The sequence below is a fragment of the Leucopleurus acutus genome (assembly GCF_964270905.1).
Source record: "Leucopleurus acutus genome assembly, chromosome: 17".
NCBI lineage: Eukaryota > Metazoa > Chordata > Mammalia > Artiodactyla > Delphinidae > Leucopleurus > Leucopleurus acutus.
Window position 1 is genome coordinate 83,952,522 of NC_139159.1, and position 25,279 is coordinate 83,977,800.

At 67.5% G+C, this 25,279-nt stretch overlaps 4 protein-coding genes across 8 annotated transcripts; 3 read left to right on the top strand and 1 right to left on the bottom strand.

Moving 5' to 3' along the window:
* Positions 1-4,813: 4,813 nt before the first annotated feature.
* PPP1R16A (protein phosphatase 1 regulatory subunit 16A) lies at positions 4,814-9,729 on the top strand (the record flags this gene model as incomplete). The annotated part of the gene is made up of 10 exons (XM_082858509.1): positions 4,814-5,078; positions 6,245-6,315; positions 6,393-6,538; positions 7,639-7,742; positions 7,837-7,961; positions 8,079-8,204; positions 8,285-8,360; positions 8,439-8,568; positions 8,790-8,955; positions 9,169-9,729. The coding sequence occupies 10 exons, from the start codon at positions 4,814-4,816 to the stop codon at positions 9,541-9,543; spliced, it is 1,584 nt and encodes a 527-aa protein (XP_082714635.1). The 3' UTR covers positions 9,544-9,729.
* An 871-nt stretch (positions 9,730-10,600) lies between these two features.
* Positions 10,601-14,639, top strand: GPT (glutamic--pyruvic transaminase). Of its 4 annotated transcripts, none has more exons than XM_082858504.1 (12): positions 10,601-10,727; positions 11,851-12,016; positions 12,177-12,266; positions 12,341-12,449; positions 12,628-12,761; positions 12,904-13,147; positions 13,296-13,375; positions 13,466-13,602; positions 13,719-13,893; positions 13,971-14,126; positions 14,211-14,323; positions 14,394-14,639. In XM_082858504.1, the coding sequence occupies exons 2-12, from the start codon at positions 11,855-11,857 to the stop codon at positions 14,482-14,484; spliced, it is 1,491 nt and encodes a 496-aa protein (XP_082714630.1). In that variant the 5' UTR covers positions 10,601-10,727; positions 11,851-11,854; the 3' UTR covers positions 14,485-14,639. The 4 variants fall into 4 exon arrangements, with proteins under 4 accessions (XP_082714630.1, XP_082714631.1, XP_082714632.1 ...); XM_082858505.1 differs by lacking the exon at positions 10,601-10,727 and adding an exon at positions 10,761-10,917; XM_082858506.1 differs by lacking the exon at positions 10,601-10,727 and adding an exon at positions 11,381-11,398.
* A 1,412-nt stretch (positions 14,640-16,051) lies between these two features.
* On the top strand, positions 16,052-18,104 carry MFSD3 (major facilitator superfamily domain containing 3; the record flags this gene model as incomplete). Of its 2 annotated transcripts, none has more annotated exons than XM_082858327.1 (5): positions 16,052-17,019; positions 17,317-17,464; positions 17,548-17,672; positions 17,739-17,848; positions 17,928-18,104. In XM_082858327.1, exons 1-5 carry the CDS (start codon positions 16,254-16,256, stop codon positions 18,102-18,104), a joined length of 1,326 nt encoding a protein of 441 aa, XP_082714453.1. In that variant the 5' UTR covers positions 16,052-16,253. The 2 variants fall into 2 exon arrangements, with proteins under 2 accessions (XP_082714453.1, XP_082714454.1); XM_082858328.1 differs by having other exon boundaries at positions 17,931-18,104.
* Positions 18,105-18,242: 138 nt separating this feature from the next.
* Positions 18,243-24,752, bottom strand: RECQL4 (RecQ like helicase 4; the record flags this gene model as incomplete). Its single annotated transcript, XM_082858473.1, is given in 23 exon segments — positions 18,243-18,568; positions 18,660-18,768; positions 18,913-19,066; positions 19,147-19,327; positions 19,401-19,570; positions 19,651-19,780; positions 19,854-20,139; positions 20,216-20,478; positions 20,559-20,700; positions 20,773-20,952; positions 21,037-21,210; positions 21,295-21,378; positions 21,808-21,944; positions 22,026-22,118; positions 22,204-22,329; positions 22,668-22,794; positions 22,871-22,970; positions 23,063-23,664; positions 23,972-24,112; positions 24,330-24,433; positions 24,566-24,599; positions 24,664-24,702; positions 24,705-24,752. Coding segments are annotated over 23 exon segments (3,549 nt in total). The 3' UTR covers positions 18,243-18,443.
* Positions 24,753-25,279: the final 527 nt, after the last annotated feature.

Below are 25,279 nucleotides of genomic sequence, written 5' to 3' on the forward strand. Positions count from 1 at the left end.
GGGGCCTGATGGTAGTGCTGTGGGATTAGCTTCTAGAACGTTCTAGAACAGGCCTGCTGGAGGCAGGTGAGTGCCCCTGGGGACAGCTGCCCTGGCCGCACCCCCAGGTCGGCTCCTCCATGGGTCCCGCACCAGTGCGAGGAGGAGCCCTCCGCCCACCCACCCAGCTGCTTGGCTCCTGGCCTCTCCGTCCTTGCTGCGCACGCCTCCCAGTGCCCCCAGCCCAGCCCGCCCTGCTGCTGCTGGCGGTGCCCCCGACCTCTCCCTGGGCCCGTCAGGTGGGCCCTCCTCCCCACCAGCGCACGTCCTGCGCCTGCTCTGAGGGCAGACCAGTTTTCCTTGTGTCCCGACCCTAGGCCACCCCCAGGCCAGGCCCGTGGGGCAGGGCTGGGGACGGCATGGCCAGACCACTGGCGGAGTGCCTGTTGTGAGCCGGACCCTGCCCTTGGGGCGTCGGGTTCCCTCCCTGAGCAGGTCCCCACGCGAGGTCCCAGCACATGGCCCTGGGCATGGACCGGGTGGGCCCCCAGCTGGCTGGTCCTTTGCGGGACGAACGGTGCCCTTGGTGGACTTGTGCCCGCGGCAGCCGGATATGCAGCGGGGATGGGAGGCTTCCCAGGTGAGCCGGGCTGGGGTGGAAGGGTGAGGGGATGGGGCAGGGGGTCGGCCAGGGGTGAAGCCCAGCTACTTGTGGTCCCCGAGCAAACAGACGCCCCGCCTGCAACGCGGCGCGGTCAGCTCTGCCTCGGCGTTTCGGCAACCAAGCCCCAGCCCCTCGCCCATGACATTTACATGCCCTCACCTGCTGACGGGCACGTTTGTGTGTGCGACTCTGCAGGATGGCGACACACACTTTGCTCTTCCCAGAGTGAGGAGCAGCTGGTCACTCCCCATCTTCTGCTGTCGTAGATAAAGCCACAAGGAAAACCAGCTCCAGCAACCCTTAAGCAGGACAGGGATGCGAAGCCCCCAGAACCTGAGGGGAGGTGGGCACCCCCTCCCCCTCCCCCACCCCTTCATCTCTCCTTTCCTCTCTCTGAGCAAAGCACAGCCTCCCTGTCCCTGGGCGAGTGAAGGGACACTTCCCGACCCTCAAAGGCTCTGGGGTCTTGCTACGCTGTCCCTGATTCTCACAGATGCTGGGAAGTGGGCATGAGAGGCAGGATGGTGGTGTCGTCAGCAGGGCCCCACGGGTTTAGGCCTCAGTTCCCCAGGTGGGAGATGGGGATAATGACAGGGACCTGCCGGTGCTGGGGCTGGGACTGTGGTTGGGGAGGGGCCGCTGAGACACTCAGGCCAGCGTGTGTCTGTCCACACCGAGGGCCTGGGCTGGGGCCCATAAGCCGGGTGTCAGGGGTACTCTCCACAGACTCTGGACATAAGTGCCGTGGGCTCAGAGGATGAGGGGCAGTGGCCACTGTCCTTCCAGAAGGCTCCTCCCACCTCAGCCCCACACTCCCATGCAGCGCCCCAGGCATGGAGCTGAGAAGTGGAAAAATCGTCCAGATTATCTCTGTTTGACATTCCAGGGAGGCTTGGGGCAGGATTTGTGGGCTGAGGCGGCAGCCGCCCTGCTTGGCCCCCTTGGCCTGGGTGTGGTGCGGTGGTCAGTTGTTGGGACTCCACTGAGCTGTCCTGGCCTCTGTGGCTCAGCTGAGGGGTGAGTCTTGCAGCTTGGGGGGACCGTTCCTGGACTGCGTGGCTGGGAGGAGGCGGAAGAGTGGGGCTTGAGGAGGGGGGACAGGCGGAGAGCTCAGACTCAGCCTGGGGGGGCCGGGGGCTGGGCACTGTGCTGCCCCCCATGGAGACTGTTCCAGGGTGGGCGCCCACTGCAGCGGGGTCCTGACACTCCCTGGGGTCACCTTTCTCTCAGAGGAGGCAGTCCAGCGGCCCAAGGACCCGCCCAAGGTCACATGCAGACTGTCCTCAGGCAGCTTCCAGCAAGGAGTGCTGCTAAAGGGGCCCAGAGGGGCCCTGGGGCTTCAGGCAGGTGGGGCCCGCAGAGTAGGGGGCTGAGGACCCGGCTGAGCTGCTGCAGCCCAGCAGGAGACCAGAGTCTCCAGTGTGCAGTGCCCGGGCCGTTGGGGGCCCACAGGGAGCAGGTCTCTATCCTGAGCCCCGTGCTGCCTGGGGCACAGGGGTGGGCCTGGGTGAGCCTTCAGATCCTGCCCCGCATGTATGTTCATGGGTGGCCTTCAAAATAAGAAAACAACAGCTAGAAAACACAACATCTGTTCAATTTGAAAAGCTGGTGGTTACTCTATTTTAGGTTGTTTTCTGTCCCCTACCCTGCTCCCCCGCATGCAGGGGTCTTAGCTCCCCGATGAGGGAATCGAACCCGTGCAGTGGAACCATGCAGTCCTAACCACTGGGCCATCAGGGAAGTCCCCTCTAGGGGAATTTCTGTAGGACGTGGGCGTCAGAATCTCTTTTTTTCCATAAAATGATGGGGTAGATGACATCTCCTAAATCTTGTCAAACTTAACAAAATCGGGCTGTGGCTCTGATGTTGGCGCCCACTTGGAGAAGATGGTCGCTGAGGCCCTGTGAGCCCGCTCTGCCGTGGAGCCTTGGCCTTCAGGGGACCTCCTCCCTCGTGGACAGGTGGGGGCAGCATCCTCTGTGACGGGGTCGGGGGTGGCCCTGGGCAGAGTGCGTTGCTCCTCCTTCCCGCGTCTCTTGGGGCAGGCTCTTCAGAGACCTACCCCAGACAGGTGAAGATCCCATGTGTGGGCTGCAGGGGGTCCCAGCTCCCTCCAGGGGAACCTGAGGCTGCCTGTGAGTGGCCAGCAGGGAGGGAGAGTCTTACAGAGCCAGTGAAAGCCCTGCCACGCCTTGGGTTTGGTCTGGTATCCACCCCCAGCCTAATGGGTGGGGAGTTGCCACGGTGCCTGCAGGCCTCCTGCCTGTCTCGGTCAGGGCAGAGGTGGGACTTGGGGGATCCAGGCAAGGGGGCTAGGCAGCTCATCTGCAGAGGTGGCCAGCTGGGGGCTGTCTGCCTGGAGGGCTCTTTCCTGTCCCCTGGTAGCCTCTGAGGCCTGGCTCGCAGAGCGGATAGCTGGAGTACCAGCAAAGTCCAAGGCGAGGCAGAGCTGTAATGCGAGGCTCCCAACACACTGGGGGTCCCGGGGCAGGAGGGACCTGACCTCACTTGATCTGGCCCAGGACAGTCCCCCTCCAGAAAGAAGGGGGCACTCACTGAGACCCCTGAGTACAAGTCTGGCCAGAAGAAGCCTGGGTCAGTCTCTAGATGGCCACAAGGTCTGGCCGAGTGGGAACGGGGACTCCCGGTGGGCAGGCTGAGCTGCCGGTGGGTACCTTCTAGGTGGAGCATGGCCATGGCCTCCCGAGGAGTGTCCTGGGACCATGCCTAGTGAGCACACCGGGCGTGCTGGGCAGGACGGGCCATGGTGGGGACTGTGGGGCTATGCCCCAGCCCAGCTGCCGGCCCACCTGTCTGTCAGGCAGGCCACCTGCGCCTGCGTTCACACAACCAGGGCTTGGACCGCCGCCCAGGATGGCAGAGGGAAGCAAAGCACCGAGTGGCCTGAGCTAGAAACAGAAAGCCCGGCGAGGAAGAGGCCCAGACTCGGGTGTTGAGGAGCTGGGGTGCGGGGCAGGCCAGGCCAGGCCCTCCGCCCTCCGCAGCTGTGGCCGAGCAGCAGGGCGGCCCGGTGTCCAGGCGGCAGGGCCTGCTCTGGGGAAGGCCTAGGCCGCACAGCGCTCGGGGAGTCCGGGAGAGCCCAAGGAGAAGGTGACCTTGGCCAGCCCGGCCCGGCCCAGGGCGCACAGGTCAGGGGCGCTGCGGGGCAAGGGCTGAGCCGGAGGCCTCGAGGGGCCGCCTCTTAGGAAGGCCGCACCGAGCTGGCAGTGCCGGCCCTGCGCCCCTCTCTCAGCCGCACAGCCTGCAGGCCCTTGCTGGAAACGGCGAGCGTGTGGGCCAGACTGTGGGCACTGCCAGCCCCCTCCCCTCCGCCAGGATCTCCCGGGCAGGGCTCGCCCTCACACAGGGCGGGGCTCCGGGTGGAGCCGTCGCCGCCGTCTGGCCTTGACGCGCTTCCTGCTTCCTCCTCTCAGGCCAGCGGGAGCGCCTGCCGTGCACAGCTGGGCCGCCGGCTCCTGCGAAGGGGACGCCTTCCTGAAGACACAGTTGCCAGGCCCGCTGTACCCTCGGTGCCCTGGCCGCTTAGAGAGCCTCGGCCCCAGGCGCTGGGGGCCGGACCCTGGGACTCTGGACACACGCCCGCCCGGGCCCCCTGTGGCCACACCTCCTCGTTAGCACCGACCCCAGAAGGCTGGGGGTGTGGGGAGGGAAGGCCCCCGCCATGGCTGCTCCTAGACCCCACCTGGTCCCCTAAGGCCTGTTAGGTGAGAGGGGCTTTTAGGGCTCCCGGGGCCTCTGCCCCTTGCCCTGGCCTCCTCTTCCCCTCGGCAAGGCGCCAGGGAGCTGCAACTCCGTTATCTGGGTCATTAGCTTCAGACCCTGAACTGAGGCTGGCCGGGTCCAGGACGAGGGAGGGAGGCCTTGTCCATCGAGCAGCCGAGGTGCCAGGGCCCTGGGAGGCCGGCTGCAGGCGCCCTCCCTTGCTGCCCTTTCTGCCTGGGGCCTGGGCCCCTCATGGCTGCCCGGGTCTGGTCACAGCGGGGGGCCTCCTGACCCAGCCTTGCCAGGGGCAGAGGACACTGAGCCTTAGAGAGGGGATGCCCCCCAGGGCGCCAGTCCAGCCAGCTGCCCCGCCTCGCAGGCCCAGCCTGGCCCCCGCGCTTCCCCGTCCGGTGCCCCCAGCAGCCCCCCTGGCAGGCAGCCCCCGCCATGGCCGAGCACCTGGAGCTGCTGGCAGAGATGCCCACGGTGGGCAGGATGAGCACACAGGAGCGGCTGAAGCACGCCCAGAAGCGACGTGCCCAGCAGGTGAAGATGTGGGCCCAGGCCGAGAAGGAGGCCCATGGCAGGAGGGGCCTGCGGACGCAGTCACAGAAGGAGGTGGCCGACGGCCGGCCACAGAAGCGGGTCCTCTTCCCCCCCAGCGTTGCCCTTCTGGAGGCGGCTGCCCGGAATGACCTGGAGGAAGGCGAGTGTGGGCCAGCCATGCACGGCAGGCAGCCCTGTCCCTGTCCCCCGGTGCAGGTCTCGAGAGGTCCGCCAAGGGCGAGGCCCAGCGTCCTTAGCCACAGACCCCAAGTGGTGGGAGCCCCAGGGTAGCCCTCACAGGCCAGCCTGCGGAGGCTCCTGCAGTGAAGGTGAGGCCTGAGGGGGTGGGCGGGGGCCCTGGGTGGGCTGGGAGCCGCCCAGTCTTCGCTGCCTCTGGCCAGGGCGCTGGGCTTTGCTCTGGACACCTGCTTGCCTAGGTCCTGAGCCTCCATACAGGAGTACGGTGGAGCCCACCTGGGCAGGTTAGAGCACGGGGAGTGGGGCTCCCCGTACGGCCTGGCTCCCTCGATGCCTGCCCCTGGCTCTGCCTCTGAGTTCTCCCTTCTTCCCATCAGAACCTTCCCAGACAACAGGCCTGAACTTTGGGCAGGCTTCCTGTTCCTTTCCTGCGCCCACATGCTCACAGCCCCTCTGCTCTCCTGGGAGGCTCCCGAGGGCGCCTTCTGCCTCCCTCCAGGGCAGAGGCCTCTGCCGTAGAAGCTGGGGTGCAGAGGGCAAGGAGGGGCAGGGTGTGCCCCAGGCCGGTGCATGGGAGCTGCGGGGAGGGTGCAGCCAGGGAGGGCCAGGCCCGGGCACCTTGGGCCCACACTCTTGGCTACAGCGGTGCAGGGCTGGGGGGCTGCAAGTGCCAGAGAAGGGGTGTGTGTGTGAGTGTGTGTGTGGGGGGTGTGAGTGTGGGTGTGTGTGAGTGTGTGTGTGTGAGAGAGAGAGCAAGAGAGGAAGGCTGGGGGAAGCATGGGACCTGACAGGGATGGCTGACAGAAGGTACCAGCACCCAGGCCCGGGGGACGACAGTGGAGGTGGCTGTCACACAGGAGGGCCCTAGTGCCATGACTCAGGAGGGCGCCCTGCTGGAAGGTAGAGGCAGAGTGCTGCTGTCTGTACCCCACTTAGGGGCCCAGCTCCTGAGCCCTCGGCCTGGGCTCTGGTGTCCCTCCTGCCACCTGTACCACCGCCTCTCTCCCCGTCCTCTGCTCTCCCAGCTACACACAGCCGTCAGCCCAGGTACCCCAGGTGCAGGGACCTGAGCAGGATGGCGCTGGCCTGTGGTGGGACTCCTGTGCCCTGAACGCGCCCCCCTCCTCTCTGCAGTCCGTCAGTTCCTCGAGAGTGGGGTCAGCCCTGACCTGGCCAATGAGGACGGCCTGACCGCCCTGCATCAGGTCAGCCTCGCTGAGGGTGCGAGGAGAGGACGGGGCCCCGGCCCGCGGCTCGGGCACTCAGGCCACGTGCTTTGCAGAGCTGCATCGATGACTTCCGGGAGATGGTGCAGCAGCTCCTGGAGGCTGGGGCCAAGGTCAATGCCCGTGACAGTGAGTGCTGGACACCCTTGCACGCCGCGGCCACCTGTGGCCACCTGCACCTGGTGGAGCTGCTCATTGCTGGGTAGGGCCCGCTGGGAGCAGGTGTGGCTGGAGTGGGCGTCTCTATCAGGGAGGGGCTGCAGCTGGGCCAGGGCCAGGCAGGACCTTCCTTGCAGTGGGTAGTTCATCTGGAGACACCGCCCAGGCATCTCATCTCTGTGGGAAAGTGTGCCTGGACCCTGGCCTCTTGTGTTCCCACTGACCTTTGCTTACCCTGCCGCACCCTGGCGTGCAGAGCGGGACCTGGGCCGAGACCACGGATGCTGTCACCCCAAGGGAACTAGCACGTATGCAGGGCAGTGTGGTCCTCCGCCTGCCAGGCTGCTCACACCACGAAGAGCGTGGAACTCCTTGAGGACAGGCCTTGACCTGCTCTGGTCTCCTGGCCTTCCCAGGGTCTGCATAGAGAAATGCCGTTCTGGTCAGAGCCACGAGGGAGAAATTGGCAAGGGGATACCTGGACACAGGTGGGGCCGTTAACAAGGAGGGCAGAGCAGGGCTGTGCTCCTGAACAGCCGCCTTGGTGAATGGAGAGGGTGGTCAGCTTCGCCAGGACCCAGGAGTCCCCCGCTGGCTGGCCGTGGAGCAGTCTGGGCAACACTGGTGGGTGTGGGGGTGGATGGCAGTGGCTCCCGTTTGCACACAGATGCCTTGGAGTGGGACAGGCTGGGTGTGCAGCGTCACGGGGCAGCAAGGGGGTGCGCACAGGCGGCCCCTAGCCCCACTCCATGCCCCTCCACAGTGGGTATCCAGCCTTGTGTTTCGGGCCCTCCTTCAGCTCCCCACAGTGCTCTCCTGACACCCAGGCTCTCTCCCCACCACCTTCTGCTGCCTGGGGCCCCCAGAGTCTTGGCACCCCCTCGTGGCAAGTGGGCCCACTGTACATGTTCATGGGGGCAGAGGGGTGCCAGGAACCTGAAAAATCAGACTTGGTGGAGACTGCAGGACAGCCCACCTGGCCCCAGGACAGCACCCAGGGCCAAGGGGCCGCCTCTCACTGCGGCAGGTGAGGCCTGGGCCCCTCTGAGGCAGCCCTAGGTGGAAGGCCTCTGAGAGGGTCCTGGGGGCCTACGCTGGGGGAGAAGGGCCCTGTGACCAGCGCCCCATCCACCCTTCCCGCAGTGGTGCCGACCTCCTGGCAGTCAACACGGACGGGAACATGCCCTATGACCTGTGTGAGGACGAGCAGACACTGGACTGCCTGGAGACGGCCATGGCCAGCCGTGGTGAGTGCAGCCCTGCCTGCCTGCCGGGGCAGCAGGGCGCAGGGCGCGGCGGGTGGTGTGCTGGGGGTGGAGCCCTGAGCCCGCTGCCCCGCAGGCATCACCCAGGACAGCATCCAGCGGGCCCGGGCCTTGCCCGAGCTGCATATGCTGGAGGACATCCGGAGCCTGCTGCAGGAGGGGGCAGACCTCAATGCCCCCCGGGACCACGGCGCCACGCTGGTGAGGACGGGGCCACGCGGGACGCAGGCAGGGGAGGCTGCTGCCGGGACGCAGGCAGGGGAACCTGCTGCCGGCCGAACCAGGGCCGGGACTCAGGGGCCGGCGGTTTGCCTGCAGCTACACATCGCCGCGGCCAGCGGGTTCGGCGAAGCGGCTGCCCTGCTGCTGGAACACGGGGCCAGCCTGAGCACCAAGGACCGCGACGGCTGGGAGCCGCTGCACGCAGCGGCCTACTGGGGCCAGGTGAGCACCTGCGGGGCGGTGGGGCCGGGCGGGCTCGGCGGCTCCGCAGGCTTCAGCAGCCCGGGCTCGCCGGCCCACAGGTGCAGCTGGTGGAGCTGCTCGTGGCACACGGGGCTGACCTGAACGGCAAATCCCTGATGGAAGAGACGCCTCTCGGTGAGCCTGGGGCCGCATCCTCCCGGTGTAGGGCACGGGCGGGCGGGCGCCTGTGACCCTCTGGCCACTCCTCCTCAGACGTGTGCGGGGACGAGGAGGTGCGGGCCAAGCTGCTGGAGCTGAAACACAAGCACGACGCGCTCCTGCGCGCCCAGGGCCGCCAGCGTTCTCTGCTGCGTCGACGCACCTCTAGTGCCGGCAGCCGGGGGTAAGTGCCCGCCCCTCCCACCAGGCCCCCGCGGGCCCGCCCAGTGCCCCACCCCCGGGCCCTCAGCCCTCCTCTGCCCTCCCCTCGCCCCTTGGGCTCTGCCCCGGGCTTGGTCCCTGCTGATGTCAGCTGGCAGGCCTCCGTGCCCGCCGGAGCTCGGGGCAGAGTCCGCAGGGAAGGCGGTGTCACCCCCCCCACTCCTCCTGCCCGCCCCCTCCCAGGAAGGTGGTGAGGCGGGTGAGCCTGACCCAGCGCACCAGCCTGTACCGCAAGGAGCACGCCCAGGAGGCCATCGTATGGCAACAGCCCCCGCCTACCAGCCCGGAGCCGTCAGAGGAGGATGAGGACCGCCAGACAGACGCGGAGCTCCGGCGGCCGCCCCCCGAAGTGAGCCCCGCCCAGCCGTGCCCCGCCTCCCTCCGTACCAGCCTCAGGAGCTGGTGGGACCAGTGGCCCTGCCCCCATATGCAAGACTCGCGCCCCGTGGCCGTCAGCTGCCGCCCCCACCCGCGTTTCTGCCCTTGGACCGCCACGCAGCCCGGGACCCCAGGCCAGAGGGGACCCTCCTGATGGCCTCCGGGGCCTATGCTCCCCACACAGGAGGAGGACCCAGAGGCGGCCAGGCAGCACAACGGCCGAGTGGGGGCGCCCCCCGGGCGGCACCTGTACTCCAAGCGGCTGGACCGAAGTGTCTCCTACCAGCTGAGCTCCCTGGAGAACACCACCCCTGACGCCCTGGTCCAGGCCAAGGCCCCCCACACCCTGGCAGAGCTGAAGCGTCAGCGGGCTGCCGCTAAGCTGCAGCGACCCCTGCCTGAGGGGCTCGAGGCCGCTGAGTCTGAACTGCCTGTGGACACTGAGACCCCCCAGCTGGAGTGTGGCTCCGGGGCTGGTGGAGACCCACCCCTGCTCAGACTCACAGCCCCCTCAGAAGCAGCCCGCGTGGAGAAGAGGCCGTGCTGCCTGCTCATGTGAGGGGCTGGCGCCTGGGTGGCCAAGGCCCCGCTGCCAGGCCCAGGGCCGCTGCTCTGCGTGCCGCAACGTGTGTTCCGGGCTAGGCTGCCAGCCTCCTCCTTCCTTGGGGACGGACCTGTGGCAGAGGCTGTACCTGGGAAACACCTGGCTGCGGAGACCTACTTTCATTCTGTGACTCTCAATAAAGGGCCGTTCCGCCACCTGCCCTGTCGTGTGTCTCAGCTGGGCCGCCACCGCCATGGTGGGGAGCTGCCATGTTGCTGGGCCTGGGTGCGCCTGGCCCTGTGAGCACCTAAGGGCTGTGGGCACGTGCTGGGGCTTGCTTGTGGTGCCCAGCCCCTGTGTGGGCGTGAGGCCCACGGCCCCTGGCAAGAGGCCGAGTGCTTCTTGCACCCTGCCTCCCCAGCCTCCTGGAGACGCCTCTGCAATTCTTTGCTTTCTTGAGGGGAACAGGGAGCTTCAGAAGGACACTCCTTGTTGGCCAGGGCTGGGGGTGTCCATGCTGGAGGGGCAGGGATCCTGGCTTGGAAAAGGAGAGGGTATTTTCCGTAAGACTCTTGGGCAACAGCCAGAGGGTCAGAGCGCTACAAGGCTGGCGTTGGAAGCCTCCCTGGTGGGGGGCGGGTTCCCCATTCCTGGCGTGCGGCCCCGATCTCGGGGCCTGGCTGCCAGCTTCTGCTCAGGCCGGCAAGCAGGGCCTGCTGAGGCTCTGAGCTGACCGGGCACGATGTGTCAGGGTGACAGGGCCCCTTCGGGGCCTCACTGGGGAGGGCTGGGGCACTGCCAGCTCATCTGTCCAGGGCAGGTTGCTTGGCATGGCCACCAGTGCTGGGTGGCATGGGCTTGGGTCACCCTCTCCGCTGGACATTGACCCGGCCAGCCCAGTGTCCACAGGCCCCCCCCCCCGTCCCTGAGCATCCGCGGTTGGAGGGGTGTCCTCCGCACAGCGGTGGGGGTGGGGGCCGCGGGGAGGCTGCTGGTTAAATTTAGAGTGTGGGGTGGTGCACTGCCCAAGGTCCACTTGCCACCACAGCTGCCACATGGCCCTGCTGCCAGGGGGCAGGCGGGGCCTGGCTCTGCCTGCGGCTGGGCCCATATTAACCTGTTCTCCAGCCCGGGGCCCAGAGAGGCCTGCACACTGGGAGGCAGAGGTGGCAGCGGCGGCAGCAGAGCAGGAGACGCAGGTGAGAGGCTGCCGTCTGGCCTCCCGTTTCTTCTCCAGCCGGCAGGAGCAGAGGGGCTAAGCCTTCCCCAGGCCTGACCAGCCAGCCACAGCCCCGCTCAGCTGAGAGGGCCTGCTGCTTCCTGACCCTCACTGCGGAGCCAGATCCTGGCGCTGGCATGGCGTATCAGCTCCCTGCAGGGCCTGTGGAGGTGGGGCCCTGAGGGCTTATCACGGCTCGCTTCCCACTGTCTCCACCAATCACGAGCCACAGGGAAGGGAAGCTTAGGTCACCCTGCCTGTGGTGTGGCCCCAAGGGCAGCCCCAGGCTGGTGTGTGTTTGGTGAAAGGGCAGGACAGCAGCCCAGAGCAGCTGAGGTGTCCAAGGGCCCTGCGAAGGCCCAGAGCTGCCCTGCCCCTCCCCCAACACCCCAACCCAAAGACTCCAGCCTTGCAGCACTGATGGGGGACCGAGGTCCGGCCCCAGGGCTCCTGCTGCCCCGGGCCATGGTCCCCAGCACAGGAGGGGCCAGATGGAACCCCCGCATCTGAAGCCTCACTCCCCTCGCCAGAGAGCCCCAGGATTCCTGAGGCCTGGCTCAGTCACCCGGGAGACAGGCCTACTCTGCTGGCCCCAGCAAAGACGGGGGCGGCGGGTCCAAAAGGGTTAGGCCTCGGCCGTGCCCTACTGGGGTAAATCTCCAGAGGCCCCAGGCCTCATTCTCCCCTCCAGGTTCAGCTCTGCCAGGCTCTGCCAACCCCTCCGGGCACTCGGCCCACCTCCCCTCCCCCAAGCCTAGTCCCTCAGAGCTGCTGGACCCTTCCGTCTGTCCCTACCTCCCATGTGGCTCTCCTGCTCCCCTGTCATGGGGACACTGGGCGGGCACTGGGCCTCACCCCAAGCCCCGCCTGTCTTCTCACCCACTCCCTGTGGGCAGAACTGTGCCCAGACGGGTGGGGCGGGGCGGGGCCTGGCGGGCCCGGCTCCTTCAGCCTTTTCTGTCCCTTTCAGTGGGGCCAGCAGGCTGCAGTGAAGTGGGTGCCCCCTTCCCAGCCCTGACCCACCAAGCCGGGACCCAGCTTCCCTCACCCACACTTCTGGATCCTGACGCCTCCTGAGTCTTCTTCTTGCCCGGTCTGAGCAGGGTCATGGCCTTGAGAACAGGTGACCACAGTCAGGCTGCAACGAATGGGCTGAAGGAGAAGGTGCTGACGCTGGACACCATGAACCCGTGTGTCCGGAAGGTGGAGTACGCGGTACGAGGCCCAATCGTGCTGCGCGCGCTGGAGCTGGAGCAGGAGCTGCGCCAGGTAGGGTCCTGGGCCGCACCACCGCCTCAGCGCCGCGCCGGGGCGCTGCTGGCCCCACTCTCCCCCCACCCCTGAGCCGAATAAGACAAGGCCTGTGGGAGCCACAAAGTCCGTTGTCACTGCCCACGACCCCCCTCCACCCCGCCCCCCCCCGCCACAGGGCGTAAAGAAGCCCTTCACTGAGGTCATCCGAGCCAACATCGGGGACGCACAGGCCATGGGGCAGACGCCTATCACCTTCCTGCGCCAGGTGAGGCTCAGTACTGCCCTGCACCCCTTCCCTGTCAGCCCACGTGCCCTGGCCCCAGCACTTGCTCCTCCCAGGTCCTGGCGCTCTGCGTCCACCCTGATCTCCTGAACAGCCCTGACTTCCCCGACGACGCCAAGAGGAGGGCGGAGCGCATCCTGCAGGCATGTGGGGGCCACAGCCTGGGTGAGTGCCAGAACCTGCCCCAGCCCCAGGGAGGGGCAGGGGCAGGCGCTGGAGGAGGCTGTCCCAGGAGACGGTGGATCTGCCCGCTGGAAGGGGCGGGTCTCCTCGGGAGGGAGGCAAGGAGACCTCACCTGTCCCACCCGCACTCCCACCCTGTCCTTCCTGTCCCCGGGCCCAGGGGCCTACAGCATCAGCTCTGGCACCCAGCTGATCCGCGAGGACGTGGCGCGGTACATTGAGCGGCGCGATGGAGGCATTCCCGCCGACCCCAATAACATCTTCCTGTCCACGGGGGCCAGCGACGCCATCGTGGTAGGCCGGGGCAGCGCGGGAAGACACCGCGGCTCCTAGTGCGTGGCCGAGCGGGTCTGCTCGTCCTGGCACGGCGGCGCCCGGGGCGGGGGACGGGTGCAGCCCTCGGCCCGCCAACCCCGCCTCCCTATCCCACCCGCAGACGTTGCTGAAGTTGCTGGTGGCCGGCGAGGGTGGCACGCGCACGGGCGTGCTCATCCCCATCCCTCAGTATCCACTCTACTCCGCCGCGCTGGCCGAGCTCAACGCGGTGCAGGTGGACTACTACCTGGACGAGGAGCGCGCCTGGGCGCTCGACGTGGCCGAGCTGCGGCGCGCGCTGCTCCAGGCGCGTGACCACTGCCGCCCCCGCGCGCTCTGCATCATCAACCCCGGCAACCCCACCGGTGCGCGCCCCCACCCGCCCCCGCCCCACCGCCCTGGCCCGAACAGGCACCCCTGCGCTCTGCGCCTGGGTCAGCCTGGCCCTCCGCCCGCCGCCCCGCGGAGAGCAGCGCGCCCCCTCAGCTGACCCCGGACCCGTCTGTGCCCCAGGTCAGGTGCAGACCCGCGAGTGCATTGAGGCCGTGATCCGCTTCGCCTTTGAGGAGGGGCTTTTCCTGTTGGCCGATGAGGTGCTGGCCGGGGCCCCCGCAGGGAGGGGTCGGAGGGCGGCGGCGCGCGCCCCCGTGACGCACCCCGCTGTCGCCCGTTCGCCCGTCCAGGTGTACCAGGACAACGTGTACGCCGAGGGCTCGCAGTTCCACTCGTTCAAGAAAGTGCTCACGGAGATGGGGCCGCCATACGCGACGCGGCAGGAGCTCGCCTCCTTCCACTCGGTCTCCAAGGGCTACATGGGCGAGTGCGTGCTGGCCGGGCGGGCGGGGCCGGGCACCCGGGCCGCGGCCTGGCTCACTTCGCCCGCCAGGCCGGCCCCTTCTTGCCGGCCCTGCCTCGACGCCCGCCCTCGCCTCGCAGGTGCGGCTTCCGCGGCGGCTACGTGGAGGTGGTGAACATGGACGCAGCGGTGCAGCAGCAGATGCAGAAGCTGCGGAGCGTGCGCCTGTGCCCGCCCACGCCGGGCCAGGTCCTGCTAGACGTGGCGGTCAGCCCGCCCGCGCCCTCCGACCCCTCCTTCGCGCAGTTCCAGGCGGTGAGTGGGCGGGGCCGCGGGGGTCAGGGCGCCGCGCCCCTGGCCCAGCCTGACCGGCCCTCCCTCCACGGCCGCAGGAGAAGCGGGCGGTGCTGGCCGAGCTGGCGGCCAAGGCCAAGCTCACGGAGCAGGTCTTCAACGAGGCTCCCGGCATCCGCTGCAACCCGGTGCAGGGAGCCATGTACTCCTTCCCGCGCGTGCAGCTGCCCCCGCGTGCGGTGCAGCGCGCTCAGGTCCGGCGTGCGGCGTGCGGGGCGGGGCGGGGCCCGCGCGGCCTGGGACGCCCCGCCCTGACCCGCCCCCCCGCCCGCCCCCAGGAGCTGGGCCTGGCTCCCGACATGTTTTTTTGCCTGCGCCTCCTGGAGGAGACCGGCATCTGCGTGGTGCCTGGCAGTGGCTTCGGGCAGCGGGAAGGCACCTACCACTTCCGGTGAGGCTGGGCCCCCGCAGCCCCTCCCCGCGACCCCCACCCCATTCGCTTACCTTCTTCCCCCTTTTAGGATGACCATTCTGCCCCCCATGGAGAAGCTGCGGCCCTTGCTGGAAACGCTGAGCCAGTTCCACGCCAAGTTCACCCGCGAGTACTCCTGAGGACACCGCTGGGGGCCAGGCTGGACCGGCAGGGACGACCCCGGGCGGACAGTGCTCGGGTTCTTGGGGTCTCTGGAGCCCTCTGGACTTGCTCCTGCTGCCTGTGTGGCTGGGCCCCCCCTCTCTTCAGGCCCCTAATAAAGCAGTGGGCTGGCTTGGCTGCTTGCAGGCTGTGTGCACACCTGTATGCGCCCCCGCAGCCTTGTCCACTGCTGACTGCCTTTCTGTGTGGGGTTCTGTGCAGGCCTGGGGGCCCAGGAGGAGTGGTCAGGGAGGGCTTCCAGGGGAGGTGACCTTCTTACAGGATGGATTTGGCGGGATGGGGTGAGCACTGGGAAGCGGAGTGACCGTGAGAACTCAAGGAGGCAGTCTTGGTTCCCGTAACTGGGCGCGGGCAGTGGTGCTGCCACTTTGGACAGCTGGAGGAGCGGTGGTGCCAGCCCAAGAGCAGGGAGGGGAGGAAGAGCAAACGGGTCTCGCTTTGCCGTGTTGTGTGTGACATCCACGTGCAAATGCAGTTCTTGGGCTGGGAAGCAGTGAGAGGGGAGGCCCCCTCCTGAGCTGGGGCACCCAAAGGCAAGTTCCGGGGAAGAGGGCACGGAAGATGCCGAGGAAGAGGTGCCCTGTGGAGCTCTGGGCTGAAGGACCTGGGCTGGGGGCTGGCAGGCAGCCTTGTGTCCTTGACACTGGCGTGCGAGGACGTGCATGCCAGACACTGTTGTGGATCACTGCACAAAGGGCCCTCTCTGTTGGGCACTGTAGTTCCCATTTCATAGGTGAGGAAACCTGGGCCCCCAAAATGTGTGGAAATGAAAGGAATCTCACTCCCCGTGGCCTCAGCAGCTGACGGAACGTCTGGGCTCAAGTGTCTGCGAGTTGGTCTAGATGTTGGCAGGCCTCAGCGACCCACGGGCTTAGGGAAAGTATTGGCCAAGGCCCCAGCTCCACTCTGGATGAGGTTCTTAACCATAGTCCCTGCTTCACTATCTCCCCTGGGCCTCCGGTGCCCCACACAGCAAGGCTCTAGACAGGAGAGGACGGGAGGCGCAGGTTTCTCGTCCCAAGGCCAGCTGGGGTCAGGCTGGGGCCGGCCTGGACTGGCTCTCCTGGCCTTGTCGCTAGACACTAGAGGGCGTTTCGGGCAGCAGCCGGGTGCCTCCTTGGGCTGAACGTGGGCTCAGGCCTTTCCCACGAACTTCCTGCCTTCCACGACGCTCTGTGGCCACTGGCCTGGGGAGGGCGCCGAGACCACTAGCACAGCGAGGTGAGGGTCCAGCACCTGATGTAAGCGGTAGTAGACAGTGGGTCCTCCGTGGAGGGCCCAGTGGACCCTGCGGCCACCAGGCTCCAGGTGAGACACCAGGAAGCACTTCCGGATTGTTAGGGTCTGGGGACCGGATCTGATAGCCCTGGGAGGGACCTGAATGGGCTGCGGGTTCGGCTGCTTCCGACGTTCGAGGACAGCTGGCCACCGGGGGCGCCAGAAGGCGGCCGGCGCTCTAGCCCGCCCGCTTTCTCTATGGCTGCCGCGTCTCCGAGTTGCGCCGCCCGGGCCAGAGCGCTGCCCCAGCGTCGCCGTGGAGGAGGCCTGCAGTTCTTTGGGGTTCTGACGCCCCCAGGACCCAAGGGCGCGGGTGCGGACGCCAGCCTGTCCAACCCTGGCCCAGCCCCAGAGCCGTGCCGCTCTGAGACCCCTGACCCCATCCCGACCGGACCGGACCCCCCCCCCCCCCGGAAGCACCCTGCTCCTACTCTGAGTGGAACCTCTCATGCCGCCCCGGCCAGCCTTGAACCCAGACCCAGCCACTAGAGCTTGGGCCCCTGCCCCCGCCCCAGCGCCCGGCCTCCTCGCCATGCGTGGGAAGCTGCTGCCGCTGGCCGGCCTTTACCTGGTGCAGGGCCTGCCCTATGGGCTGCAGTCTGGGCTGCTGCCCGTGCTGCTGCGGGCCCGCGGCCTCTCCCTGACACGCGTGGGACTGGCCAAGGCGCTGTATGCACCGTGGCTGTTCAAGCTTGTGTGGGCCCCGCTGGTGGACACTCGGGGCTCCCCAAGGGCCTGGCTGACGCTCAGCACAGCTGCTCTGGGCCTGGTGTGTGGGCTGCTGGCATCCCACCCTCCCGCCGCAGCTGGTCAGGCCGGTCTGCCTGTCACGGTGGCGGGGCTGCTTCTGCTGCTGAATCTGGCTGCAGCTGTGCAGGATGTGGCCCTGGACACGCTGGCTGTACGGCTCCTGGAGCCCGCAGAGCTGGGGCCTGGCAACACTGTGCAGGTGGTCGCATACAAGCTGGGGGCGGTGCTGGCTGGGGGTGGGCTGCTGGCCTTTGTGCCCACCCTATCCTGGCCCCTGCTCTTTCTGCTCCTGGCTGCCACTTATTGGTTGGCTGCTGCCTTGACCTGGGTGGCACCAGCCCTGCAACAGCTTCCCACACCTCTGCCCTCAGAACACCCCCGACACACCCTGCACCTTGGGCAGGACTTGCTGGCCGTGCCTGGAACCCTGTGGACAGTGGGCTTCGTGCTCACCTACAAGCTGGGTGAGTCAGGAACAGCAGGGGTGGGTCCCCAGGAGCCCTGGAACTCACTTGCAGGGCTGCCTTTCCTCTTTGGGGTCTGACCTGAAGTCTGGAGCCCAGCCCGGCCCTCTGCAGGTCCAGCTCCAGCCACACTCCCTTGGGCCTCACTGAGCTGCTTCACGCTGACCCTGAGCGTCGTCGAAGCCCAGCCCCAGCTGTCTCCTGGCATCTGTGGCCCAGGAAAAAGGCAGGGCTGGGGGAGCATGACTGAGACCCAGGTGGAGGTGTGCCAACCACCCCTGCTGACTCTCTCCACAGGTGAGCAGGGCACCAGCGGCCTGTTCCCACTGCTTTTGCTGGACTGCGGCATCTCTGCCCCAGAGCTGGGGCTGTGGAATGGTGTGGGCGCTGTGGCCTGCTCCATTGCTGGCTCATCCCTGGGTGGGGCCCTCCTGGCCAGGCGCCGGTGAGCCCCCCTCAGCCTGCCCCGCCCACCTGTCTCCCCTTCCTTCCCCGCGCCCTCTGACCTGCCCCATCACCCCACCCCAGGCAGCCACTGCCCCTGTTGAAGTCAGCGCTTCAGTTCCGTCTTGGGGGCCTGGCCTGCCAGACTGCCGTGCTCTTTCACCTGGGCAGCCCTGGGGCCAGCCTGGCCCCCAGCACAGTCCTGAGAGGTGAGGGGTGGGCCACAGGGGGGAGGAGCTTGGAGTCCTGGGCCCTGCTGACCTCAGCCCTCCCAGGTGCAGCCCTGCTGAGCCTGTGTCTGCAGCACTTCCTGGGGGGCCTGGTCACAACCACCACCTTCACCCTGATGATGCGCTGCAGCCAGCTGGCACCAAGTGCCCTGCAGGTGAGGGGATGTGGCTGCAACACCAGGGGCTGCAGGACTGGAGTCCAAGCAGGTCCTGACGTGACTCCCCCTCCCCCAGCAGGCCACACACCACAGTCTCCTGGCCACTCTGGAGCTGCTGGGGAAGCTGCTGATGGGCACGCTGGCTGGAGCCCTGGCTGACAGCCTGGGGCCACGCCTCTGCTTCTCCGTCTTCCTCGCTCTCTCAGCCATGCCCATGCTGTACCTGGGCCTTGCACCCAACACCCTGGCCTGAACTGGGTGGCCAGACTTATCAATAAAGTGGAGCGTGCCTTCGGACTGTGTCCGGGATGAGTGACGTGCAAGGTTGTCCTCAGACTGGGGGGTTGTCCGCGCTGGAAGAAGGGTTCCTGAAAATGGCTCGAGCATCTTTTATTCTGCACTTTATTCTGCACGCTACTGGTGGTGGCCTTTGTCCAGAGTGGTTGGTCGCTGTCCTGGCCACTGATATCTACGCCCATCTTTGCCTCGAGGACCTGCTGCACCTGACAGCCCCCCATGCTGTGGCCACGCAGCCCCTGCTCAGGCCCGTGCTTGTGACGTGGGGGAACTGGGTCCTTCCGCGGCAGAGTGGTCAGCAGCCCCACAGCAGGATCTCCTCTGTGGCCAAGTGCATGAGGGCATGGAAGCTCAGGTGCAGGTACTTTCTCCAGAAGCGCTTGTCCCGCCCGTACACCTGGGCCGGATAGCAGGGGCTTCCTGCAGTGGGAGGAGACACGGCTCTGACGACTCCGGCCAGGTCTGCCCCCAGCCCCCGCCTTGCTCAGGGCTGGGCCTCCCAGGTCCGCACCGATGCCGTGGAAGATCCGGGCCACAGCCCTGCCCGAGAACCGCTGCTCTGGCCACGAGGACAGGAGGTGGCGGATGTCCCGGCGGATCTGGTCCTCCCAGTCCTGGAGCTGCCGGTGGGGACACGTGGCATGCTGTTCTGCAGTGCTCGGTGAGGGGCGGGAGGCAGGTGTGTGCCTGCAGCCAGGGGTGCGTCCTCTCTGCAACTCCTCCTCCTCTCCCCCTCCCCGCTCCCCGGAGGCCCTGACACTCACCCTGGCCTGTCCTGGCTCAGGGTCCTCCTCGGCCTCCACGCCCCGCGGTGCTTCTAACTCCTCCTCGAAGTAGTGGCTGAGCAGGGCCTTGAGCCTGCCGCTGCGTGCCTCATCGGGCTGCTCCAGACACGGCCCGCAACTGGGGAAGGCCACGCTGGGGTGGGGAAAACCTGTCAGAGCGGCCCACCTTGGGGAGGATGGGGTGGCCCAGGCCCTGCCCAGCCCCTCCTGCACCTGTGGAAAGCCCGGAAGGTGCAGTGCAGGCGGGCCAGGGCTTCTCGCTCACGGGCCTGCACGCGGCCGTGCAGGAAGTCACAGATCTGGTCCCTCTCCTGGGCTGTCAGGTCCCCGGGGCTGTGCAGGTGGAAGGCCAGCTCCCTGAACTCCACCAGCACCCCCGTGCCCTGAGGCACACCTGCCAGATAGGGTGTCAGAAACTGGCAGAAAGGCGGCAAACAGGAGGCAAGCAGGGCTGGGGGCGGGCGCACCTGTCCCGGGCTCTGGATCCCACCGCAGCTGGTGGAGAGCCCGCCGCACGGGGGCCAGCTCCCAGCCCATGGAGTCTGCCAGCTCGACCACGTCCAGCTCCACAGAACTGCTTCCCCCACCTGTCATCTTGGGGCACTGCCGGGCCAAACACACAGCCAGTGGGGGACACCTGTACCAGGGGAAGGGACGTGTGACTGGCAGCCCTGGTTCTCTGTCCCGGTCCTGAGCCCGGGGTGGGATTGCGCTCACCTGCGGGCCAGGGCCTGGAGCTGGGTGGGGCCCCCGGGGCAGCGCAGGTGGCAGCAGGCATAGGTGGGCGCCAGCAGCTTCAGCCAACGCTGTGGGTGCAGCTCAAGGTAGCACAGCAGAGTCTCGATGGCTGGGGGCAGAGCAGGGCTCAGAAGATGCGGGGGTGCTGGGGTGTCCCCCCCCCCACGCTCCCTGCTCCTCACCCTCCTCGGGCAAATCCAGGGCTTGCACGGTTGGCTGCACCGGGAGCGCCCGCTTGTGGCCCGGGCACCGGGTTGTGTGCTCGAGGCTGGGATGGTCAGCGTCCTGGGGAGATGTAGCCACGAGGACCCTGGCCGAGTGCTCTTCCTGGCTCTCGTCTCCCTGCTGCTCTGGGGGCTGCCGGGCGCAAGCACAGGGAGGGAACACGCGCTGCACCAGCCTCTTCACGGCGAGGAAGTCGATGACGTTGGCGTGAACGTGTCTGCGCAGCTCCCACAGATCCTCACCCTGCAGCAGAGCAGCATGAATGAGGGGCCGCAGCAGGGGGCGGGGCTGGGGGAGCGGTGGGGGGACGGGTACCCACCTGGGGCCGGAGGAAGACGTGGCACTGTGCAGGCTGCCCATCACGCCCAGCCCGGCCCACAGCCTGCACGTAGCTCTCAAAGCTTGGGGGCAACCCCAGGTGCAGCACGGCCCGCACGTCTGGCCGGTCCAGCCCCATCCCGAAGGCCACCGTGGCCACCACCACCCGCAGCCGGCCCTCCATGAAGGCCCGTTGCACCCGCCGCCGCTCCCGGCTGCCCATGCCGGCATGGTAGGCTTCAGCCACAGCCTCCGGGGCTCGGCCTGCAGGGAAGACCCATGATGGTCAGGTCGGGCATGTGCCCGGGGCCCATCTGTGGAGTGCAGGCCTGCCTCCACCTCACCTCGGGATCCTGGGGCCTGGGCCTCACGCAGGCAGGTGCGCAGCAGGGCAGCGACACGCTCCGTGTCCTCTCGTCTGTTACAGTAGACGATGACAGAGTCCAGAGCACGGAAACGATCACTCTGCAGCAGCGTCACCAGAGCCTGGAGAGAACGAGGCTGAGCACGAGCAGTCGGAAGGCAGGGCCTCTGCTCGGCCCGCGCGTGCGTGCTTACCTGCTCTGGGTCCCTGTCCGAAGACACAGAGAGGTGCAGGTTGGCAGGGATGGTGCCCGGCCCCCTGAGGATAGACTCTTCGGCCACGCCCAGGTGCCGGGCCACGTCAAGGGCACTGCTGCGCGTGGCCGTGGCTGTGAGACCCAGGAAGCAGCTTATACCCACGCATTCCCGCAACACCTGCGTGGAGAGGAGTGGTGAGATGCCCAGCCTTCCTTGGTCTGCTCACGTAGCACCCCCCCCGCCCCCCCCCACAAGGCTTACCTGGCAGACACGCAGGTAGCAGGGCCGGAAGTTGTGGGACCACTGGGAGAGGCAGTGGGCCTCGTCGATACAGGCAAAGGCGACCAGTGGCAGCTGAGCGAGGAGGGCAGCGCCCCCCGCCCCAACTAGCGCCTCTGGCGACAGCATCAGCACTTGCACCTGGGCTGACCGAACCTGAGGATGACGGCAAGGTCAGGAGCACCGCCCAGGGGGTCTGCCTGCTGCCTCTGCCGCTCTCGCCCTGTGAGGGCCCCTTACCTTCTGCAGGGCGGAGGCCCGCTCCTTCTTAGTCATCCCCGAGTGAATGCAGACCGCCTTCAGGCCTGGGGGCAAGCCGGAAACCTGCAGGTACAGGAGCACAGCCTGTCACAGGCCACCAGCCCTGGCCCTTCCCCACATGCCTCTTAGAATGGTTTGGCCGGACAACTACTGCTGTGTCCCCTCCAGGATCTAGAGGGGGAAAAACCCAGGTCCTGGGTCCTGTGACTAAGGGTTCAGAGCCACCTGTGGGCTTGGACTCAGGAGCACTGGAGACAGGTCCCCATGGGGACGCCCCCTCCCCCAAGCTGCTCCTCTTGTGGGTGGGCCTGGGTCTAGCCAGCTGTGTCCCTGCTGCCTTGGGGCCACTGCCAGCTCATAGAGCTGAAAATGGCCTGGCGACTTGCCACTCGGGGGTGGGGGTGGGCAAGAAGCAGCAGCCCAAGCGGGTCAGCAGAGCCACGGGTGCCAGCTCTCGCCTTCTGCACCCACCCAGAGACCCTGTCCACCAACCTGGTTGTCCATGAGCGACATGAGAGGAGAGATGACCAGCGTGAGGCAGGGGCTTCGCCGGAAGTAGAGCAGTGCGGGGAGCTGGTAGCACAGGGACTTACCAGCCCCCGTAGGCAGTACCAGCAACGTGGACACACCTGGGTTTTACCGAGAGGGTCAAGAGCACAGCTCTGTGGCCCAGCCGCAGTCCCACCGCGCCCCCTGCCGGCCGTACTCACCAGACAGGATCCGCATGACCACACGCTCCTGCAAAGGGTAGAAGGCTTGGTGCCCCAGCTGCTCCAGGGCCTGAAGCACCTCAGCTGGCGTGTCTGTGGACACAGATATCAGTCAGCATGGCCCCGAGTCGCCCCCACCTCCCAGTCAAGGCTCTGGAGCTGGGAGGCGTCTACTCACCTACCACCTGCCCCAAAGGCCCTGGCGGATAGAGTGGTGGCACAGGAGGCGGACAAGGAGCCTTGGGCACAGACTGCCCTGTGGGCACCAGCAGCTCAGGCCCTGCAGGCTCTGTGTCCTCTTCACCTGCCGAGAGCAGATGAGACAGGGTAGGACAGGAGCTCCGGGCTGGTCTGGGGTCACTCTGGCAAGAAAGCCACTTGCTACAACCTCTCCTCCACCTCTTTGCTCACCAGAGTTGGCGGCAGGCAGCGCCCACTCTCTGGGATGCCTCCTCGAACGTGGCCCGGGTCTGTGCGCCCCCCTCATCCTTGCCACCCTCCTTCTGAGGGGCCAGGGTAAGTTCTGGGCCAGGGGCAGGAGTTAGGAGGGCCTTTTCCTTGAGCTAGAGCCACCTCCCCAAAGAGCACAGCAACCCCTGCGAGCGGCGCTGGCCCAAGCCACCCCCAGGGCAGAGGCCTCACCTGGCTGAGGGCACTGGGATGCCCCGTGACTGAGCTGCCCACACTGGGAGCAAGAATCCTGGGCTGTGGCTCTGCGCTGACCACCCCCGAAACACTGTCCTTTCTTCTGCCACTTCTGCTTCCATACCTGGTGGGGCGCAAAGGAGACTCACAGAACAAGAAGCAAGGCAGGCGGGCGGGAACATCCGGCACCACCTTCTCACCTGCTTGCGAAGGAGCCTGCCCCTGGAGGCCGGGCCCCGTACGCAGCGTTTCTGCTTCATGTTGAGTCGCACATAGTTCCCCCTGTTCTGGACAGCAGGCCTAGAAGAGACGCACAGGTCGCCTGCACCCACAGCCCTCCCCACCGTGGCGCGACTGAAGGCAGCGCTGCTGGGAGGCTAGGGCAGCGATACCTGGGGGCTGGGGGCTTGCTGGGGGGCTGTGCCTGCACAGGCTGCCCTGGACAGTCTTCTGTAGGCACTGCAGCCCCAGCTTCTGCAGGCAGGGGTCCTGCTTGGCCGCTGTCCTGCTGGGTCTGTGCAGGGCTTCCCTCCAGCTCCCCACTCCATCTCCGCTTCTTGCCTTGACGGGTACCAGGCTGAGAGTTCCCTGCACTGATACCAGCTGCTAGTAGGGCTGGAGTCTCTGGGCCCCGTAAAGGCACCTCAGGGCCAGCGCCGGGACCGAAGACAGATGCAACACCTGGAGTAAGAAGCTGGGACTCCTCTGCACCCAGGCAAGGCTGGCAGGCCCTGGGAACCCCCAGAAAATCTGAGGTCCCGTTGTGACACCGCTGCAGCCAGCCTGGGTCTAGGGAGCCCAGCCGCAGGCTCAGGGATGCCCTCAACTGCTGGGGCCGGCCTGGCCTCAGCTCGGGCCTGGGAGGCTGGGGGGGCACCTCACTGACTTCTTCTGGAGAGATGGTGGCAGCTCCTGTGCCTGGTGGCCCTGGGGAAGGCATCTTGGAGGAGGATCTTCGTGTAAGCCGGGGTATTCGGCCCAGGGCTGGCCCAGCCTGGGAGGGAGAGATAAGCAAGCAGGAACTGAGGCCCTTGGGGTGCTGCAGACTCTGAAACCTGCTGGAGGCCCCACCTGTAACAGCTGGGCGATGTGACAAACCTAAGGCTGGGACGTAAAAGAAGTCGAGAGTAGAGGCGACGCTGAGCTCTTCTGGAGAGCTGCGCTCTGGGAAATGCTGGAGTTGTGTGTGTGCACGTGAACACGTGTGAAAGACTTAACAGGGTTGGCTGCCTGCTGATCCTGCTTCTGGGCCAAGCGTAGCTCTGGACCCAGGCTGGATGCACTGCCTGCCCGACCCTCACCTGCAGACTGCCCTTTAGGTTGGCCTTAAGCCTCTTCCCGTAGTCATGCACAGATCCCTGAGAGCTGAGCCTTGATGGAGGATGGGGGCTCTGGGTCGCGGCCCGATTCAGGTGGGGCCCCCAGCAGCTGGGCTCCAGCATCTGCAGGAAGAGACGGTAGAGATCTAGGCCACGGAAAGGCTGGCGCAGGGGGGAACAGAGGTGTCTCCAGCCCCGGAGACCTGAGGGTGGGGGCTGTCCTTCCTCCACCGTCAGCCCGCCCCCTGAGTTCTTTGCCCCACAGAGCCTGGGTCGCGACTCCTCCTGGATCCGGCATACAGGAAGTTGACCGATAGGCTGGGATGTCGAGCCCGGGTACCTCCTCGGCCGCCGCCGCGGGAAGCGACTGCTCCGAGCCGTGAGGCCCGACGCCGCCGGCCTGACCCAGTGCCTCCTTCAGGGTGCGGTAGTCCCGGTGGAGCGCTGAGGGCGGGGCCGGACGGGGGTGGGTGTCGGTGTTCAGGAGGCAGGGCTCGGCTGGGCGTGGGGGTGGAGGCCGCCCGCCCCCTGCCCGCGTCCCCGGCCGCTGCCTCCGCCCCGCGCCCGCTCGCTCACCGCGGGTCTCCTCGGGCGCCGCTTCCACGTCCTCCTGTAAAGGGAGCGCGTTAGCCGGGTGCCGCTCCCTCAGCTCCCCGCCCACGGGCAGCCCGCACCTGGCCCGGCAACCGCCCGCTCCGCCGCCGAAACGCGCGCCCCCTTTACACGCCTGCACCCGCTCCCGCACATCCCGCAGCTGCTCCATGGTCGCCCTGCCCCGCGCCCGGCGCCCCAGGAATCTCCCGCCAGGAGGGCGACGCCGCCCGCCAGCCACTGGGGGCGCTCGGCGGGGTTGGAGGCGGGGCGACGCGGCGGCCGCCGGGCCGGGGCAGCCAATCCGCGGGGCCCTGAAGCGGCAGCCAATGGGGGGCGTAACGTCATCGCGGCGCGCGGCGGCGCTGGGCGGGGCGCGGCGTACGGCGAGGCGGGGCCGGCGGCGGCGGCGGCGTCGTCTGCGGGCCCGGTGAGCGCAGGCTGCCGGCCGGGGACGGAGCGTGGCGGCGTGTGTCCCCGTCTCTGCCTGGCCGCACGAGGCCGGTGCGGGCGCTCGGGACGGCGCCGCCCGGGAGGCGGGGGTGGGAGCCCAGGCGGTGTGGCTGCGGGCAGGGGAGGACCCGGAGCACGGTGCCGGGCTGAGCGGCCTCGGGTCCCAGGAGGCGACGCGCAGGCTTCGAGGGGCAGACCCCGCCCGGAAGGCGGAGGGCGTCGGATTTAGAGCCTCCCGCGGCTCGA

Excerpts from the sequence above, each read along its gene's own strand:
- GPT (XM_082858504.1), top strand. The coding sequence starts at position 11,855 with ATGGCCTTGAGAACAGGTGACCACAGTCAGGCTGCAACGAATGGGCTG. Across the intron at positions 12,762-12,903 it reads GGGCCAGCGACGCCATCGTG|ACGTTGCTGAAGTTGCTGGT; the intron begins GTAGGCCGGGGC and ends TCCCACCCGCAG. Across the intron at positions 13,376-13,465 it reads TTTTCCTGTTGGCCGATGAG|GTGTACCAGGACAACGTGTA; the intron begins GTGCTGGCCGGG and ends TCGCCCGTCCAG.